Genomic DNA, 19017 nt, shown 5'->3' on the forward strand with positions numbered 1-19017 from the left:
TCGGGTCGTTGTCATGCTGGAAGACCCAGCCACGACCCATCTTCAATGCTCTTACTGAGGGAAGGAGGTTGTTGGCCAAGATCTCGCGATACATGGCCCCATCCATCCTCCCCTCAATACGGTGCAGTCGTCCTGTCCCCATTGCAGAAAAGCATCCCCAAAGAATGATGTTTCCACCTCCATGCTTCACGGTTGGGATGGTGTTCTTGGGGTTGTACTCATCCTTCTTCTTCCTCCAAACACGGTGAGTTGAGTTTAGACCAAAAAGCTCTATTTTTGTCTCATCAGACCACATGACCTTCTCCCATTCCTCCTCTGGATCATCCAGATGGTCATTGGCAAACTTCAGACGGGCCTGGACATGCGCTGGCTTGAGCAGGGGGACCTTGCGTGCGCTGCAGGATTTTAATCCATGACGGCGTAGTGTGTTACTAATGGTTTTCTTTGAGACTGTGGTCCCAGCTCTCTTCAGGTCATTGACCAGGTCCTGCCGTGTAGTTCTGGGCTGATCCCTCACCTTCCTCATGATCATTGATGCCCCACGAGGTGAGATCTTGCATGGAGCCCCAGACCGAGGGTGATTGACCGTCATCTTGAACTTCTTCCATTTTCTAATAATTGCGCCAACAGTTGTTGCCTTCTCACCAAGCTGCTTGCCTATTGTCCTGTAGCCCATCCCAGCCTTGTGCAGGTCTACAATTTTATCCCTGATGTCCTTACACAGCTCTCTGGTCTTGGCCATTGTGGAGAGGTTGGAGTCTGTTTGATTGAGTGTGTGGACAGGTGTCTTTTATACAGGTAACGAGTTCAAACAGGTGCAGTTAATACAGGTAATGAGCGGAGAACAGGAGGGCTTTCACAAAGAAAAACTAACAGGTCTGTGAGAGCTGGAATTCTTACTGGTTGGTAGGTGATCAAATACTTATGTCATGCAATAAAATGCAAAGTAATTACTTAAAAATCATACAATGTGATATTCTGGATTTTTGTTTTAGATTCCGTCTCTCACAGTTGAAGTGTACCTATGATAAAAAATTACAGACCTCTACATGCTTTGCAAGTAGGAAAACCTGCAAAATCTGCAGTGTATCAAATACTTGTTCTCCCCACTGTATAGGTATAAAATCGAGCACACAGCCATGCAATCTCCATAAACAAACACTGGCAGTAGACTGGCCTTACTGAAGAACTCAGTGACTTTCAAAGTGGCACCGTCATAGGATGCCACCTTTCCAACAAGTCAGTTGGTCAAATTTCTGCCCTGCTAGAGTTGCCCCGGTCAACTGTAAGTGCTGTTATTGTGAAGTGGAAACGTCTAGGAGCAACAACGGCTCAGCCGTGAAGTAGGACTGCCGAGTTCTGAAGCGCGTAGTGTGTAAAAAACGTCTGTCCTCGATTGCAACACTCACTACCGAGTTCCAAACTGCCTCTGGAAGCAACGTCAGCACAATAACTTTTAGTCGGGAGCTTCATGAAATGGGTTTCCATGGCCGAGCAGCCGCACAAGCCTAAGATCACCATGCGCAATGCCAAGCATCGGCTGCAGTGGTGTAACGCACGCCGCCATTGGACTCTGGAGCAGTGGAAATGCGTTCTCTGGAGTAATTAATCACACTTCACCATCTGGCAGTCCAACTGACAAATCTGGGTTTGGCGGATGGCAGGAGAACGCTACCTGCCAGAATGCATAGTGCCAACTGTAAAGTTTGTTGGAGGAGGAATAATGGTCTGGGGCTAGTTCCAGTGAAGGGAAATCTTAACGCTACAGCATACAATGACATTCTAGACAACAGTTTGGGGAAGGCCCTTTCCTGTTTCAGCATGACAATTCCCCCGTGTACAAACCGAGGTCCATACAGAAATGGTTTGTCGAGATCGGTGTGGAAGAACTTGACTAGCCTGCACAGAGCCCTGACCTCAACTCCATCAAACACCTTTGGGATGAATTGGAACGCCGACTGCGAGCCAGGCCTAATCGCCCAACATCAGTGCCCGACCTCACTAATGCCAAATGGGAAAGCTGTTCTTACTTCCTGGCTGTGTTATCGATGGTTTCTAATGGGTTTAATGTTAAAAGTCACTTATCACACTATAAAGAGATGTTTTCTAATAATGGTATTGAAAACAATAAGACTGCCATGCAATGGTTTATAATTGTGTTTTTTAGTGTTATCAATGGAAACATTTCAGTCACTAGTCCATTTCTCCATCAAAGATTTGGGCTTGTAGGAAATTTCTTCACATGAGTATTGTACCATAAGAATAGCCCTCTCATAGAGCTGGCATTTATTAGACTAAGGAGAGTTGGGTTGAAGCATTTGAGGTTGATAAGAGAAGGTCAAACTGATAAACAGTCATCACTAGCACAGTACCCTGCCCTGAACCTTAGAGACCGCTAACCTACGTACATAGAGTCATTGAACATTGGTTACTTTAATCATATTTACACACTGTTTTACCCACCACTATATGTATATACTGTATTCTAGTCATGGCTCATCCTATATAACTCCTGCTGTACACACCTTTTCTATTCATTTACTGTCCATACAGTCTATACACACCATTCACATACAGTACATATACAGTACCAGTCAACATTTTGAACACCTACTCAATCAAGGGTTTTTCTTTATTTGTACTATTTTCTACATTGTAGAATAATAGTGAAGAAATCAAAACTATGAAATAACACATATTGAATCATGTAGTAACCAAAAAAGTGTTCTTCAAATAGCCACCCTTTGCCTTGATGACAGCTTTGCACACTCTTGGCATTCTCTCAACCAGCTTCACCTGGAATGCTTTTCCAACAGTCTTGAAGGAGTTCCCACATATGCTGATCACTGGTTGGCTGATTTTCCTTCACTCTGCCGTCCGACTCATCCCAAACCATCTGAATTGGGTTGAGGTCGGGGGATTGTGGAGGCCAGGTCATCTGATGCAGCACTCCATCACTCTCCTTCTTGGCAAAACAGCCCTTACACACTGGAGGTGTGTTGGGTCATTGTCCTGTTGAAAAACAAATGAGTCCCACTAAGCCCAAACCAGATGGGATGGCGTATCGCTGCAGAATGCTGTGGTAGCCATGCTGGTTAAGTGTGCCTTGAATTCTAAATAAATCACAGACAGTGTCATCAACAAAGCACCCCCACACCATAACACCTCCTCCTCCATGCTTTACGGTGGGAACTACACATGCAGAGATCATCCGTTCACCCACACTGCGTCTCACAAATACACAGCCGTTGGAACGAAAAATCTCCAATTTGGACTCCAGACCAAAGGACAAATTTCCACCGGTCTAATGTCCATTGCTCGCGTTTCTTGGCCCAAGCAGGTCTCTTCTTTTTATTGGTGTCCTTTAGTAGTGGTTTCTTTGCAGCAATTTGACCATGAAGGCCTGATTCACACAATCCCCTCTGAACAGTTGATGTTGAGATGTGTCTGTGACTTGAACTCTGTGAAGCATTTATTTGGGCTGCAATTTCTGAGACTGGTAACTCTAATGACCTTATCCTCTGCAGCAGAGGTAACTCTGGGTCTTCCATTCCTGTGGCGGTCCTCATGAGAGCCAGTTTCATCATAGCGCTTGATGGTTGATGCGACCGCACTTGAAGAAACTTTCAAAGTCCTTGAAATTCTCCGTATTGACTGACCTTCATGTCTTAAAGTAATGATGGACTGTCGTTTCTCTTTGCTTATTTGAGCTGTTCTTGCCATAATATGGGCTTGGTCTTTTACCAAATAGGGCTATCTTCTGTATACCCCCCCTACCTTGTCACAACACAACTGATTGGCTCAAACGCATTAAGAAGGAAAGAAATTCCACAAATTAACTTTTAACAAGGCACACCTGTTAATTGAAATGCATGCCAGGTGACTACCTCGTGAAGCTGGTTGAGAGAATGCCAAGAGTGTGCAAAGCTGTCATCAAGGCAAAGGGTGGCTAAAATATATTTTGATTTGTTTAACACTTTTTTGGGTTACTACATGATTCCATATGTGTTATTTCATAGTTTTGATGTCTTCACTATTATTCTACAATGTAAAACATTGTTTAAATAAAGAAAAACCCTTGAATGAGTAGGCGTGTCCAAACTTCTGACTGTGGCTTAGTATGAAATATAGCCGTAATGCTGAGGCGGCATTGGCACTCACTATGCTCTTAAGCTCTTGATGGTTGCTAGGCAGCGGCCGTTACTACTATCCTCCTGACAGTTGTAAACTTTGCGGGGCATGTCACTTCACCCATCTCGCACTGTTTTCTTAACCACAACTGGATGGATCCATAAATAATTACTATTGGAATAAATATCACTGAATGAAGTAGGCTAATGCAATTGAAGGTATTGAGACAAGCGTGGGGTCTTAATAAATCAATCAATGTCAGATTTTTCTTTTCATTTTATCTCCATTTGGATATTATTTAGGCTATAATTAGGCTGTGGAAATGTTAGCTAAGTTGAGGTGAGTGTTGCTCATGCTCATCTTGTCTAGTTGACTGATTTATTAGAAAATGTTGCCAGCATGTTATGTAGTTTAACAAGTGGATTATTTTGCTCTTCACTCACAGTCGCTTAGTAGCCTGGGCCTACTCCAGACCAAAAGCCTGTGACTTGTCTTAATCAATGTGGTTTTGTTTAACTGAATCTTAATCTGTATATTTGGTTAATTGATCTCTAACTGGGCAAGTGGAAGTGCGATGGTAGCTCATCTATTCGTTTGCTCATCTATCACTGATCAGAAACATTTAGCGTGCTATAATGTAGCCTAAATCAAGTGTAGGCCTATCATTTTGCTCGATCGCGTATAGGCAACTCCAAAAGCCTACGGAGGTTGAGAAATATCAACACGAGACTCAAATGCGTTTGAAAATCGGTATCATTAAGAAGATACTCTCAATGTAAGACCCTACACCACAAAGCAGAGTGAGGGTAGGAAAGAGATGGGTTCTGTTTCCAAATATCCCTTTTTTATATGACAGCGGTTCCACACGTTCTCGTGTGGGGAAAATATGATACGTATTTTATTGTTATATTTCATTATATTCTTAGCCTACTATAAAATATCCTGTGTGTTGACTGATAAGGGTAGCCTAAGTGTGTCTTGTCTGTTTAATGAACAAAATAACTATTGATTTCATGTGGATATGCCATTCTACTCTTTTGAAAATACATTTTCTTAGGACCTGCTTAAAATGAATTAATAATGGATTTCTTAGTGATGGTATATATTCAATGGATTTATTAAAATAGAAGTACACCCACATGGGCCCACATCTACTCACACACTTGCCAGCATGTGCATGGAGATATAAAATGCTTATCCTGGCAAGAATGTGGTAAAAATGGGACTGTATGAATTGGGCTCTAAAAAAACATTGACCGATGTTTTTTTTTTTTTACATGTACATACGGTAAAGTCTGTCTGTAAAGGGAATACCTGTATCTTTTTTTATTTGAAATATTATTTCTCGCTGATATGAAAGATAAGGGGCACGTCAGCATATGTTTAGAAAACCTGTTTGAAAGCTAAGACTATTTGCTTTTCTAAACGTTAAAACACAACGTCGGAATTGTAGTTCGCATGGGGCCAAATGTGGGCAAATGTAACCGCTGAAAACCCTACATATGGAGAAGGGTTTTCAAGCGCTATTACTTCGCTAGCTAGAGCATTGACATTTGCGATTCTCATTGAACTATTACCTAACTAGACACCATGACAGCTACATGACTTTCACATGTATAAAAAGCATGGGTAGTTTCGTGGCCTTCACCTGTCAACACAGAGACGTTGAAACTTTTTCGTGTTAGCTAGCTAGTCCAAGCTAACAACTAGCTGTCTATGTTATCATAGCTAATTCATAGGTTCAAGCAAGTGCAAATGTAATTCATAGGTTCAAGCAAGTGCAATGTGCAACTACAAACCATTATACAAGGTATGAAAGTATAAATAGAGACCTGTGTTTGCGGATCAGGTTGTTCAGAAGATGCCATCTTTCCCAGCCTACTCCTCGTCTAATCGATTCATTCGTGAACGATTGCTTAGGCTTGAATAAGGACGACTAGACTAAAGCTCGGACATTATGATGTTTTTTTTCTTCATTTCGTTCTTTCTATTATGTTGAGGAAATATAGTATATATATTTTTCTGATTAGATAGTATATATATTATATATATTTATATATATCAGTGGAGGCTGCTGAGGGGAGGACGGTTCATAATAATGGCTGGAACGGAGTAAATGGAATGTCATCGAAATATGTGTTTGATACTATTCTACTCCGCTCCAGCCATTACCACGACCCCGTCCTCTCCAATTAAGGTGCCACCAACCTCCTGTGATATATATATATTTTCCTTGTATACATTTTTTTCTCTCACTTTGTTCAAAATCAGGTCCGTTTGACTTTAAATAGCAAAACACTACACTTCCCATGAGGGCTTAGCTCCAAGCTCAGGACTTCCGTTTTCGCGGTAGAATCTGTAAGGAACGTCTGTTAGATTTCTTAACTTTCGGCATAACAAAATAGTGATGTCTGAACTAAAACCTTGTAAGGTGTGTAATTTTACGCGACAACAATCATACGGCTTGGTTGTACCTTCTCTGGACCAACTAAAGATAAAAGGTACGCTAATGAATGTTGTAAACAGCTGTCTAGTCAACTACAACTAGCTAACTAGCTAACGTTAGATAACTAACGTTACTGTAGCTAACTGTGCGTGCGTGTGTTTGTACAGTTTTGGTAGCTAGATAGTATTCCTGATGAGCGGTGAGCATGCATTCCACCTTAATGAAGACAAGTAACTGTACCTACGCGTCATATAAATAAAACCCAAATGCAGAATAAACTTTGCTAGCCTAGCGCCAGGTAGATATATCTTGTAACTAGCAGCATAAATTGACACTGTATTAGCTGTTTAATCAGATAATGTTTACAATATCTATAATTCGTTCATTGGGAAATCAACTGGCAGTCAACTCTGATCTCTAATCTTTGTGAATCATCACTACATTCTGCATACTGTATGCGCAACATTTTGCTTTGTGTGTTCTACATATTCGACTTGTACAAACTTGATTGAATTAGATATGGCACCTCAGCAGACCGAGGTAAAATTAGTTGTATATTGGATATTCGCTGTATATTCTGTTTTCTCTCATCTATGGCTATTGAACCAAGCATGCCATGACTATGAAAATGGTATATTCTGAATCAAGGGTGGATGGAGAACAATCCACACTTTTTTCTCGTTCCTTTTTTAAAATTAAAATTTTTCGGATTTCAATCTTCAATAGCTCTTACACAAAGCGTGCCACGACTATGAAAATGATACATTCTGAATCAGGGGAGGATGGAGACACAAGATATTAGGGTGAAATAATCTGTCGCAGATAAGAATGACACTTGATTCGAAGGGGCTTTGTTAAAGATGCACTATGCAGAATTGCGCCGCCATTTCCTGGTTGCTAAAATTATAATAGTTAGCCTAATTTCAGTTTGTGACAAAACAAGCAGTCTTTGTGTAGAGAACCATTGTACCATCTTTTTTTTACATAATAAAACCATTGGATTGTTTTCCATCCACCACTGATTCAGAATATACCATCTTCATAGCCATGGCATGCTTGGTTCAATAGCTATTGACGAGAGAACCGAATATCCAATATAAACTAATTTTACCTCGATCCTCTGCAGGACATCCCTTTCATTCCTAGAATGCTACTCACTGGGCGTGGTGCTGTCTTTTAACAAAGCTCACATCCCTGGCCTGGACACAAGAACTAGAGTACTACTAAACTTGTATAATCGTGTGTTTTGTGGAAATACATACCGTGCCTTCAGAAAGTATTCACACTCCTTGACTTCTTCCACATTTTGTTGTGTTACAGATATAAAACAAAAAAACGACATTGAATATCCCTTTCAGCATGGTGAAGTTATAAATTACACTTTGAATGGTGTATCAATATATATCAATACACCCAGTCACTACAAAGATAAAGGTATCCTTACTAACTCAGTTGCCAGAGAGGAAGGGAACCGCTCAGAGATTTCACCATGAGGCAAATGGTGACTTTAAAACATTTACAGAGTTTAATGGCTATGATAGGATAACTGAGGATGGATCAACAACATTGTAGTTACTCTACAATACTAACCTAATTGACAGAGTGAAAAGGGAAGCCTGTACAGAGTAAAAATATTCAAAAACATGCATCCTGTTTGAATACAAAGCGTTATCTTTGGGGCAAATCCAACACAACACGTCACTGAGTACCACTCTTCATATTTTCAAGCATGGTGGTGGCTGCATCATGTTATGGGTATGCTTGTCATTGACAAGGACTAGGGAGTTTTTTTAGGATAAAAATAAACGGAATAGAGCTAAGCACGGGTAAAATCCTAGAGATAAACCTGGTTCAGTCTGCTTTTCAACAGACACTGGGAGATGAATTCACCTTTCAGCAGGACAATAACCTAAAACACAAGGCCAAATATACACTTTACTTACTTAAAGATGATATTGAATGTTCCTGAGTGGCCTTGTTACAGTTTTGGCTTAAATCAACTTGAAAATCTATGGCAAGACTTGAAAATGTCTGTCAAGCAATGATCAACAACCAATTTGACAGAGCTTCAAGAATGTACAACATTTGCATATTATTCATAAAAACAATCTAGGTGTGCAAAGCTTTTAGAGACGTACCTAGAAAGACTCACAGCTGTAATCGCTGCCAAAGGTGATTCTAACAAGTATTGACTCATGGCTGTGAATACTTACAGTACCAGTCAAAAGTTTGGAAATACCTACTGATTCAAGGGTTTTTCTTTATTTTTACTATTTTCTGCACTGTATAATAGTAGTGAAGACATCAAAACTATGAAATAACACATATGGAATCATGTAGTAACCAAGAAAGTGTTAAACAATATATTTTATATTTGAGATTCTTCAAATAGCCACCCTTTGCCTTGATGACAGCTTTGCACACTCTTGGCATTCTCTCAACCAGCTTCACCTGGAATGCTTTTCCAACAGTCTTGAAGGTTCCCACATATGCTGATCACTTGTTGGCTGCTTTTCCTTCACTCTGCCGTCCAACTCATCCCAAACCATTGGGTTGAGGTCGGGGGATTGTGGAGGCCAGGTCATCTGATGCAGCACTCCATCACTCTCCTTCTTGGTAAAATAGCCCTTACACAGCCTGGAGGTGTGTTGGGTCATTGTCTTGTTGAAAAACAAATGATAGTCCCACTAAGCTAAGCCCAAACCAGATGGGATGGCATATCGCTGTAGAATGCTGTGGTAGCCATCCTGGTTAAGTGTGCCTTGAATTCTAAATTCATCACAGACAGTGTCACCAGCAAAGCACCCCCACACCATAACACCTCTTCCTTCATGCTTTACGATGGGAACCACACATGCGGAGATCATCCGTTCACCCACACCGCGTCTCACAAAGACATGGCGGTTGGAACCAAAAATCTCAAATTTGGACTCCAGACCAAATGACTAATTTCCACCGTTCTAATGTCCATTGCTCGTGTTTCTTGGCCCAAGCAGGTCTCTTCTTCTTTTTGGTGTCCTTTAGTAATGGTTTCTTTGCAGCAATACAACCATGAAGGCCTGATTCACACAGTCCCCTCTGAACAGTTGATGTTGAGATTTGTCTGTAACTTGAACTCTGTGAAGCATTTATTTGGGGGACAATTTCTGAGGCTGGTAACTCTAATGAACTCATCCTCTGCAGCAGCGGTAACTCGGCAAGACGGAGCTGCTCTTCCTCCCGGGGAAGGACTGCCCGCTCCATGATCTCGCCATCACGGTTGACAACTCCGTTGTGTCCTCCTCCCAGAGTGCAAAGAACCTTGGCGTGACCCTGGACAACACCCTGTCATTCTCCGCTAACATCAAAGCGGTGACCCGATCCTGTAGGTTCATGCTCTACAACATTCGCAGAGTACGACCCTACCTTACACAGGAAGCGGCACAGGTCATAATCCAGGCACTTGTCATCTCCCGTCTGGATTACTGCAACTCGCTGTTGGCTGGGCTCCCTGCCTGTGCCATTAAACCCCTACAACTCATCCAGAACGCTGCAGCCCGTCTGGTGTTCAACCTTTCCAAGTTCTCTCACGTCACCCCGCTCCTTCGCACACTCCACTGGCTTCCAGTTGAAGCTCGCATCTGCTACAAGACCATGGTGCTTGCCTACGGCGCTGTGAGGGGAACGGCACCTCCTTACCTCTGGCCTGCTGGTCCCCCTACCTCTGCGGAAGCACAGTTCCCGCTCAGCCCAGTCAAAACTGTTCGCTGCTCTGGCACCCCAATGGTGAAACAAGCTCCCTCACGACGCCAGGACAGCGGAGTCACTGACCATCTTCCGGAGACACTTGAAACCCTACCTCTTTAAGGAATACCTGGTATAGTATAAAAGTAATCATTCTACCCCACCCCCACAAAAAAAATTAAAATAAATAAAAATAAATAAATAAATAATAAACATTAATAACGATAAAAAATTTACAAAATTAAAAAACTAAAAAAACTATATATATATATATATATATATATATATACATACACACACACACACACACACACACACACACACAGTGGGGAAAAAAGTTTTTAGTCAGCCACCAATTGTGCAAGTTCTCCCACTTAAAAAGATGAGAGAGGCCTGTAATTTTCATCATAGGTACACGTCATCTATGACAGACAAAATGAGAAAAAAAATCCAGAAAATCACATTGTAGGATTTGTAATGAATATATTTGCAAATTATGGTGGAAAATAAGTATTTGGTCAATAACAAAAGTTTCTCAATACTTTGTTATATACCCTTTGTTGGCAATGACACAGGTCAAACGTTTTCTGTAAGTTTTCACACACTGTTGCTGGTATTTTGGCCCATTCCTCCATGCAGATCTCCTCTAGAGCAGTGATGTTTTGGGGCTGTCGCTGGGCAACACAGACTTTCAACTCCCTCCAAAGATTTTCTATGGGGTTGAGATCTGGAGACTGGCTAGGCCACTCCAGGACCTTGAAATGCTTCTTACGAAGCCACTCCTTCGTTGCCCAGGCGGTGTGTTTGGGATCATTGTCATGCTGAAAGACCCAGCCACGTTTCATCTTCAATGCCCTTGCTGATGGAAGGAGGTTTTCAGTCAAAATCTCACGATACATGGCCCCATTCATTCTTTCCTTTACACGGATCAGTCGTCCTGGTCCCTTTGCAGAAAAACAGCCCCAAAGCATGATGTTTCCACCCCCATGCTTCACAGTAGGTATGGTGTTCTTTGGATGCAACTCAGCATTCTTTGTCCTCCAAACACGACGAGTTGAGTTTTTACCAAAAAGTTATATTTTGGTTTCATCTGACCATATGACATTCTCCCAATCCTCTTCTGGATCATCCAAATGCACTCTAGCAAACTTCAGACGGGCCTGGACATGTACTGGCTTAAGCAGGGGGGACACGTCTGGCACTGCAGGATTTGAGTCCCTGGCGGCGTAGTGTGTTACTGATGGTAGGCTTTGTTATTTTGGTCCCAGCTCTCTGCAGGTCATTCACTAGGTCCCCCCGTCTGGTTCTGGGATTTTTGCTCACCGTTCTTGTGATCATTTTGACCCCACGGGGTGAGATCTTGCGTGGAGCCCCAGATCAAGGGAGATTATCAGTGGTCTTGTATGTCTTCCATTTCCTAATAATTGCTCCCACAGTTGATTTCTTCAAACCAAGCTGCTTACCTATTGCAGATTCAGTCTTCCCAGCCTGGTGTAGGTCTACAATTTTGTTTCTGGTGTCCTTTGACAGCTCTTTGGTCTTGGCCATAGTGGAGTTTGGAGTGTGACTGTTTGAGGTTGTGGACAGGTGTCTTTTATACTGATAACAAGGTCAAACAGGTGCCATTAATACAGGTAACGAGTGGAGGACAGAGGAGCCTCTTAAAGAAGATGTCTGTGAGAGCCAGAAATCTTGCTTGTTTGTAGGTGACCAAATACTTATTTTCCACCATAATTTGCAAATAAATTCATTAAAAATCCTACAATGTGATTTTCTGGATTTTCTTTTCTCAATTTGTCTGTCATAGTTGACGTGTACATATGAAAAAAATTACAGGCCTCTCATCTTTTTAAGTGGGAGAACTTGCACAATTGGTGGCTGACTAAATACTTTTTTTCCCCACTGTATATATATAAACAAATGAACATTTAAAAATATACTCTACAAATAAAAAATTAGAAAAATATGACTAATTGTAAAGTGGTTGTCCCACTGGCTATCATAAGGTGAATGCACCAATTTGTTAGTCACTCTGGATAAGAGCGTCTGCTAAATATAAATGTATCTCTGGGTCTTCCATTCCTGTGGCGGTCCTCATGAGAGCCAGTTCCGTCATAGCACTTGATGGTTTTTGCGATTGCACTTGAAATGTTCCGTATTGACTGACCTTCATGTCTTAAAGTAATGATGGACTGTCGTTTCACTTTGCTTATTTGAGCTGTTCTTGCCATAATATGGACTTGGTCTTTTACCAAATAGGGCTATCTTCTGTAAACCCCCCCCCCCCCTACCTTTTCACAACACAACTGATTGGCTCAAACGCATTAAGAAGGAAAGAAATTCCACAGATTAACTTTTAACAAGGCTCACCTGTTAATTGAAATGCATTCCAGGTGACTACCTCATGAAGCTGGTTGAGAGAATGCCAAGAGTGTGCAATGCTGTCATCAAGGCAAAGGGTGGCTATTTGAAGAAACTGAAATATAACATATCTTTTGATTTAACACTTTTTTTGGTTACTACATGATTTCATATGTGTAATTTCATAGTTTTGATATCTTCACTGTTATTCTACAATGTAAAAATAAAGAAACCCTTGAATGAGTAGGTGTGGCCAAACTTTTGACTGGTAGTGTATGTAAATGAGATATTTCTGTATTAGATTCTTCAATACATTTGCAACAATTTCTAAAAACATGTTTTCATTTTGTCATTATGGGGTGTATACGTTTGAGAAAAAAAATCTATTTAATCCCTTTTGAATTCAGGCTGTAACACAACAAAATGTGGAATAGGTCAAGGGGTATGAATACTTTTGAAGGCACTGTAGCTAGATAATAATGCAAGTAGTAAGTACTATACCAAACTACCAGTGATGTAGGCCAGAATAATAACTGGTGGGTAAACTCTGATCACGTGTCTGCAAAAAGTTGAAAACTGCCTGGCAAAAAGAAAATGTGTGTAAACTGTGTTTACTTGCGTTTATCTTCCGCTACACCACTGCAAACTACAAACAAAAGCTAGTTACACACTCAATCTAGGCCTATTACACTTCAGTGAGCATGCAGCAGTGCAGAAGGGCAACGTTCCACTCAACTGTCTCTCAGCCGCAAATGGTGCCGTGTACTGCTTCTGCATTCATCCCGGTCATCAGCAACATACCACTAGGTCAGGTTCTTCTGATCTCAATATGTTAGCAAAGGTTAGTCCCTGCAATCCATAGCCCTTTTTTAGACTATCTCCTTTAAGACAATTGACAAATATGGTGGAAATGGTATGCCTTGTGACTTTTGTCATCACACTATCATATGTTTTCTGACCATTTTTATTTATTTGTGAAATGCTAGGAAGTGCTAATGACACTTATGCAGGGGGTATAATCAGGGTGTCAAGGCTAAATACTGCAACGCATGTAGGTGTCATTACATTTATCATTTTTATAAATTGAGTGATGCATGCTATGAAGCTGTTTGTTATGGTGGCAAGTTCAGGTAAAGTGTTAGTCATTTTTGATTCCAAATATATGTTATCTACCTGCACTTTTCTGTAATTCTACCTCCAGGAAGTGAATCTCTTGGGTTTAGCCCAAGTACCGCAGTCTCTGTGGTCTTAGAAGATGACGGGACAATAGTTGAAGATGAGGCCTATTTCTTGTGCTTACCTACAAACACAAAGTTCATGCTCTTGCATGAAAAAGAGACGTGGGCCCCACAACGAAGAAGTAAGCTTTTTTGTTCTGTCAATGCAAATTTGAATTGTCATATTCGGCTATAGTCATTGATCACACAATAGTAGGCTTAAACAGTCATTTTGCGGTTTCTAAGTTGATCTATCCGCAGTTTGAGTCAACCTCTTGGGAAAGCACATCCTCTGACATTCTATGCTTTTTTTGCTTGTTTTTTTGGGCTAACTAGCTAAAGATCCAAACTCTGTTCTTTGATTACGTGGCATTGGTCATCTGTCTTAGCTCTCCCAGGTTGCATTCCCATACTAACGCATAGTGATTTTCTTCCATGCTACTATAGTTGATGGCGGCACAGCTTGGATGACCAGGGAGTCTGTGAATTTTGAGAGCGACGTTGTGGACAGCTCAATCAGTGGGATCGAGCCCTGGTTCTACCTGGCCCAGCAACTCAAGAACGACCTGGCTAGCATCATACTGATGTCGGAGGCAGATTTACAAGTAGGATAACTTCAATAACATTCACATTCAAATGTATGAATATGGAATATCTTGTTAAAATTAGGTCCTATTCTGTCAGATAAAAGGAAAATGTATGGCTACAGTGGGTATACATATTGTGTAGACTACTTCAATACAAAGACCCCCTTGGCATAATTTTTATGTGCTTGAGGAAAGCTGTATGTCTAATAGTGAGAATAAATATACATGTTGCTTGTTCCAGACGCTAGTGGACGTGCCTTGTTTAGAGCTGGCCTCAGCCCTGGGCTTCCTGGAGAGCAAGGTGCTGAATCTCCAGGACACTCTACAGAGAGTGTTGGACCGCAGGGAGGAAGAGCGACAGTCCAAGGAACTGCTCCAGCTCTTCCTCACAGCAGTGGAGAGAGCGGACAGTCAAGAGGCAGAGCCTAGAAATGACGGTGAGACTGCTATCAGGAAAAAAATTGGATCAATCTTGTAGGAGATCCAGCTGTGTGAAAATGAAATGTGAGTGGAAATGCCATTTGGAGTGAGCATAATGAGGGAAGGCATTTTAACTTCACCTCAAAAGTTGTGGTAGAGTTTGTGTAAAAGCCGTGTGTGGCTTTTTTGTCACTAGATGGAGCCATTGTTTAGGCAATAGACAACTAGCCCTGAAATATTGCCTCTAAACCTCTGGCTCAGCCAAGTTGTGTTGTGAGAGACATTATGTTCTACCATATTCCATGTCTCACAGGGTCGGGTGATGTGGATGTGACAGATGGGCTGGAGGTGGATTCAGCATCAGGATTCATGTCCAGGACGCTGATGGTCCTCAAGGGTAAAACAAGCCCTGAGACCAGGCTCTCCAATGAGGAGCTGCAGGTATGTCACAAAGACCAACGGCTACACTCACTGTATTTGGTATACAGGATCATATTAATAGACTAAAGTGGACCCCTCTCCTTGTCTACTTTCCTTCATCTGCATTGATATGAAAGAGCATGCATTGTGAAAACAAATTCCCTGGTAGGTATCCACAGTATTACAGTGATATGTCCTAAGTTATTCAGTTTAGTGCACAGAAAGGAGAGAAGAGGAGAGAAAAATACTTTACATTATTGAGATGCACTGGATTGCGTCCCAATTCTCCCGAAAGAGTTCACTCCTCCCCACGTATTTAAAAGCATTGGATTGGTGTAAGCAATCTGGTCTAAGGCACTGCATCTCAGTGCTTGAGGCGTCACTACAGACCCCCTGGTTCGATTCCAGGCTGTATCACAACCGGCCGTGATTGGGAGTCCCATAGGGCGGCGTACAATTGGCCCAGCGTCGTCCGGGTTTGGCCGGTGTAGGCCGTCATTGTAAATAAGAATTTGTTCTTAACTGACTTTCCTAGTTAAATAAAGGTGAAATAAAAAATTAATAAAGCATAGGCTAGAGGGAGTTTATTACACAGGTCCTTCCCTTTTTTAAAGCCATGAAGGGAAGTGAACAAACACACACTTAAAGTAGAAGGGTAGAGAATATGGACGTATTAAATTGTTTCCTTTCCACCACATGAGGGAAATGGGAAGGCTGCAAAGCTAGAAGTACAGTATATGTGAGAATTTCTATATCCTCTCCACTGGGTGGCACTATCACTCTGCACTCTTGTTTTCAGTATACACAGCATGTGAAAATGGACTGCCTAACAGTACATATTTTATCAAGCTGTTAACTCTATCACCAAACAACAAAACTACATACCATTTTTTTTTATTACAAGTGCCTGTAAATATGCCAAGTCATCCTGACAACAATAAATAAGTTTAGAGGAGTTCTAATAAGCGCACTGTATGCCAAGGAATTGCATCTCTTATATTGAATACTAGTTATGTCCTAACTGTATCTGTTTGAAATCCAAAATCAAGGGCTTTTAACACCACTTAGTATACTCTTTGAGCTTCTTATCTCCCAAGTCAATTGTCTTTGAAAACAATGTCAATTAAATTGAACAAAATTAATGTAAGAACATTTACTTATTAAGTCTTTGCATTATATTCTTCCAATGTGGTCCATTGACATTCATCAACCATGAGCAACGAATGCAAGTCTCTGCCATGTCTATACAGCACAGAGACTAGCCTTTCCCCCATCTCTGCACTTTTGTCACTGATGTCTTTCTCAGAATAGATTGCAGTTCCGATTTTAGCTGTATACAACATTAAATGAACCAAACCAAAACGTTGTCAACTGCAGATGGTGGTGAACAAAGGTGCACGGGCCATGGAGCAAGTCCTTGGCTGGGACTCTGAGAGGACATTGGCGCTGCTGCAGGCATGCAAGGAGCAATTGAGCAAGCGGCTCCAGCAGGTTCAGGCCATGCAGTCCCTCAGTAGCCACACACAACAACAGGCCAGCACGCAGCCCTCAGACAAGAGCCAAGCTACACAAGCCAAGCGCAGCAAGTAAGGAGTAGGGGGAAGTTGCCCTTACACGCTGATCTTGGGTCAGTTTAGCATTTTCCCCACTTATGGTTATGGTAAGGGAAGGGGAAGCTGATCCTAAATCTGTACCTAGGGAAACTTCACCCCGGAGCCAGCTAGTAATACCCCTCTGTCTCTGACCACAGAACACACACTACCTGCTTTAAGACTGAGACAATAAGTCACTTTGTATCGACATACATTGCCCTCCGTCAGTATTGGGATGGTGAAGCATTTTTTCTTGAAATCAAACAATGACTATGATGTTAAAGTGCACACTGTGAGCATTAACTTGAGGGTACTTTCATCTATATCAGGTGAGCCGTTTAGAAAATACATCACTATTTGTAAATCTAATTTATCATTATTCATGATTCATTCAGGATTATCCGTAATCATGGGAGCATCCACATTAATGTAGAAGTGTTAGAAACAACAAAAGTGACTCCAAAATGACACAATACATTATTTACCATTCATTTCTATTGGGCACAAAATAATCTAAAACACAACCAAAATAAACAGCAAATGCATCCAACTAATTTGTAGTCACAAGCTTAATGTAGTCAATGTGTGCTATGAATATGAGACCAAATACTTAACCTTTGACTACTATAATACATATAAGTGAATTTTGGTCCCCTAAAATGGTATGTACAAAAAGTGCTGTACTTTCTAAACGGTTCACCTGATATGGATGAACATTACCTCAAATTAAATCTGACAGTCTGCACTTTAACCGCATAGTCATTGTTTGATTTCAAATCCAAATTTTTGGAGTATAGAGCCAAAATAAGAATAAATGCTTGACTGTCCCAATAATTACGGAGGGCACTGTATATCGCCTCCTGGTATCAATTCATTCTTAGAAACGCTGACATTATTTGCCAAATGGCTTTGGTGCCCCTTTTCTGATTAAACCACATGACGGGTATCTCTTTAGGTACATTCAATAAGTAGAATAGTTATTAGCATAGGTAGATGTTAAATGACCAGAACAATTAGGGATGGACCAACTCCGTATTACAGTATATGCAGATATTCATAGCAATGACAGTGGGTTACCCTTTTGATATGTTGTCTTGGTTTTAACTGGCCTCTACTCCTCCGGTACTTAACCTACTCAGGAGAAAAGTGTGACACAATGCCTGAATCTTGCCCCTGGAAGCTGTAACCAAATTATGATTTATGTTAACTTAAATTGTTTTGTTTGTAAGCAAATAGCTTGGACAATCCATTTGTGGTCGAAGATTGATAACCCAGTGATCTGTTGACATTATAGTTAAGCCTGTTTGCCTGAAGATTTAAAATGAGGGCTGTCAATTCCATACCTGTCAATGTAACTTAAGTGTTGTCATTTTGTATACTGGATCATTGACATGCCTCCTAAAACCTTGCCAAATATCTTGCTTTCCCTTTAGTAAATTAATTGTTTTGACTGCTCTGCATATTATTACTAACCAATATACATAAAATGTACTTGCAACTTAGAATTCATTCTTTATTGGAAACAATCAGAATTGTTTTACCTATCAGTACTTAAACCCTGTATATTTAGGAATGTTAATGTAAGAAAGGATATGAGATTTGATATGTGATTGTGATGTAAGCGTGCGTCCGTGTAGTGTGTGCCCATGTGAGCTATCTGGTTGTATTGACCGTACAGCCTTGTTTATAGGACAGACTTAAAGGGCTGTAAGATCACATTTGAAACCAGTTGTTTACAACAAGAACATGGTGGCAGCAAGGAGAGGCACATGTCATGACAATGAGATGTCAACAGATTTATATATATACAGTAAAGTGTATTCAAGGCATTTATGGTGACAAACTGATTGTCACCATACTATTAATTGAAATGCTCTTAAGTCCATTACGCACTCTTTATTGCTTCCAATGTTCCTTGAAAGAAAAAGGTGTGTGTTGAGTTTGAAATGGTGCATCTTGGGAGCCCTTTGCATGAAATTAATGAACATGTACGTACTGTACATATGTTTTATCATTAACATTTTAAGCCACAGAGACTTGTGTAACCACAAAGTTTTGCATTGTGATTCATGAGGCTTTTTTTAATGGAACTGTTTCAAATGGAACTAACGTGGCAAGCG

At 41.0% G+C, this 19017-nt stretch overlaps 2 protein-coding genes across 3 annotated transcripts in view; one reads left to right on the top strand and one right to left on the bottom strand.

Annotated features, from left to right (window-relative positions):
* The window catches only part of pex14 (peroxisomal biogenesis factor 14), a 124262-nt gene extending 118137 nt beyond the window's left edge, over positions 1–6125 (bottom strand). Inside the window, exon 1 of the mRNA XM_041846316.2 lies at positions 5964–6125. Coding sequence (XP_041702250.1) covers positions 5964–5999 — 36 coding nt within the window. The 5' untranslated portion in view covers positions 6000–6125. The remainder of the gene's footprint in view (positions 1–5963) is intronic.
* A 340-nt stretch (positions 6126–6465) lies between these two features.
* dffa (DNA fragmentation factor, alpha polypeptide) lies at positions 6466–17345 on the top strand. 2 transcript variants are annotated; one of them, XM_041846314.1, is made up of 6 exons: positions 6466–6632; positions 13863–14021; positions 14326–14483; positions 14707–14902; positions 15199–15326; positions 16683–17345. In XM_041846314.1, exons 1-6 carry the CDS (start codon positions 6539–6541, stop codon positions 16893–16895), a joined length of 948 nt encoding a protein of 315 aa, XP_041702248.1. In that variant the 5' UTR covers positions 6466–6538; the 3' UTR covers positions 16896–17345. The 2 variants fall into 2 exon arrangements, with proteins under 2 accessions (XP_041702248.1, XP_041702249.1); XM_041846315.1 differs by lacking the exon at positions 13863–14021.
* The last annotated feature ends 1672 nt before the right edge of the window (positions 17346–19017 follow it).

Source organism: Coregonus clupeaformis, chromosome 24, assembly GCF_020615455.1.
Source record: "Coregonus clupeaformis isolate EN_2021a chromosome 24, ASM2061545v1, whole genome shotgun sequence".
NCBI classification, from domain to species: domain Eukaryota; kingdom Metazoa; phylum Chordata; class Actinopteri; order Salmoniformes; family Salmonidae; genus Coregonus; species Coregonus clupeaformis.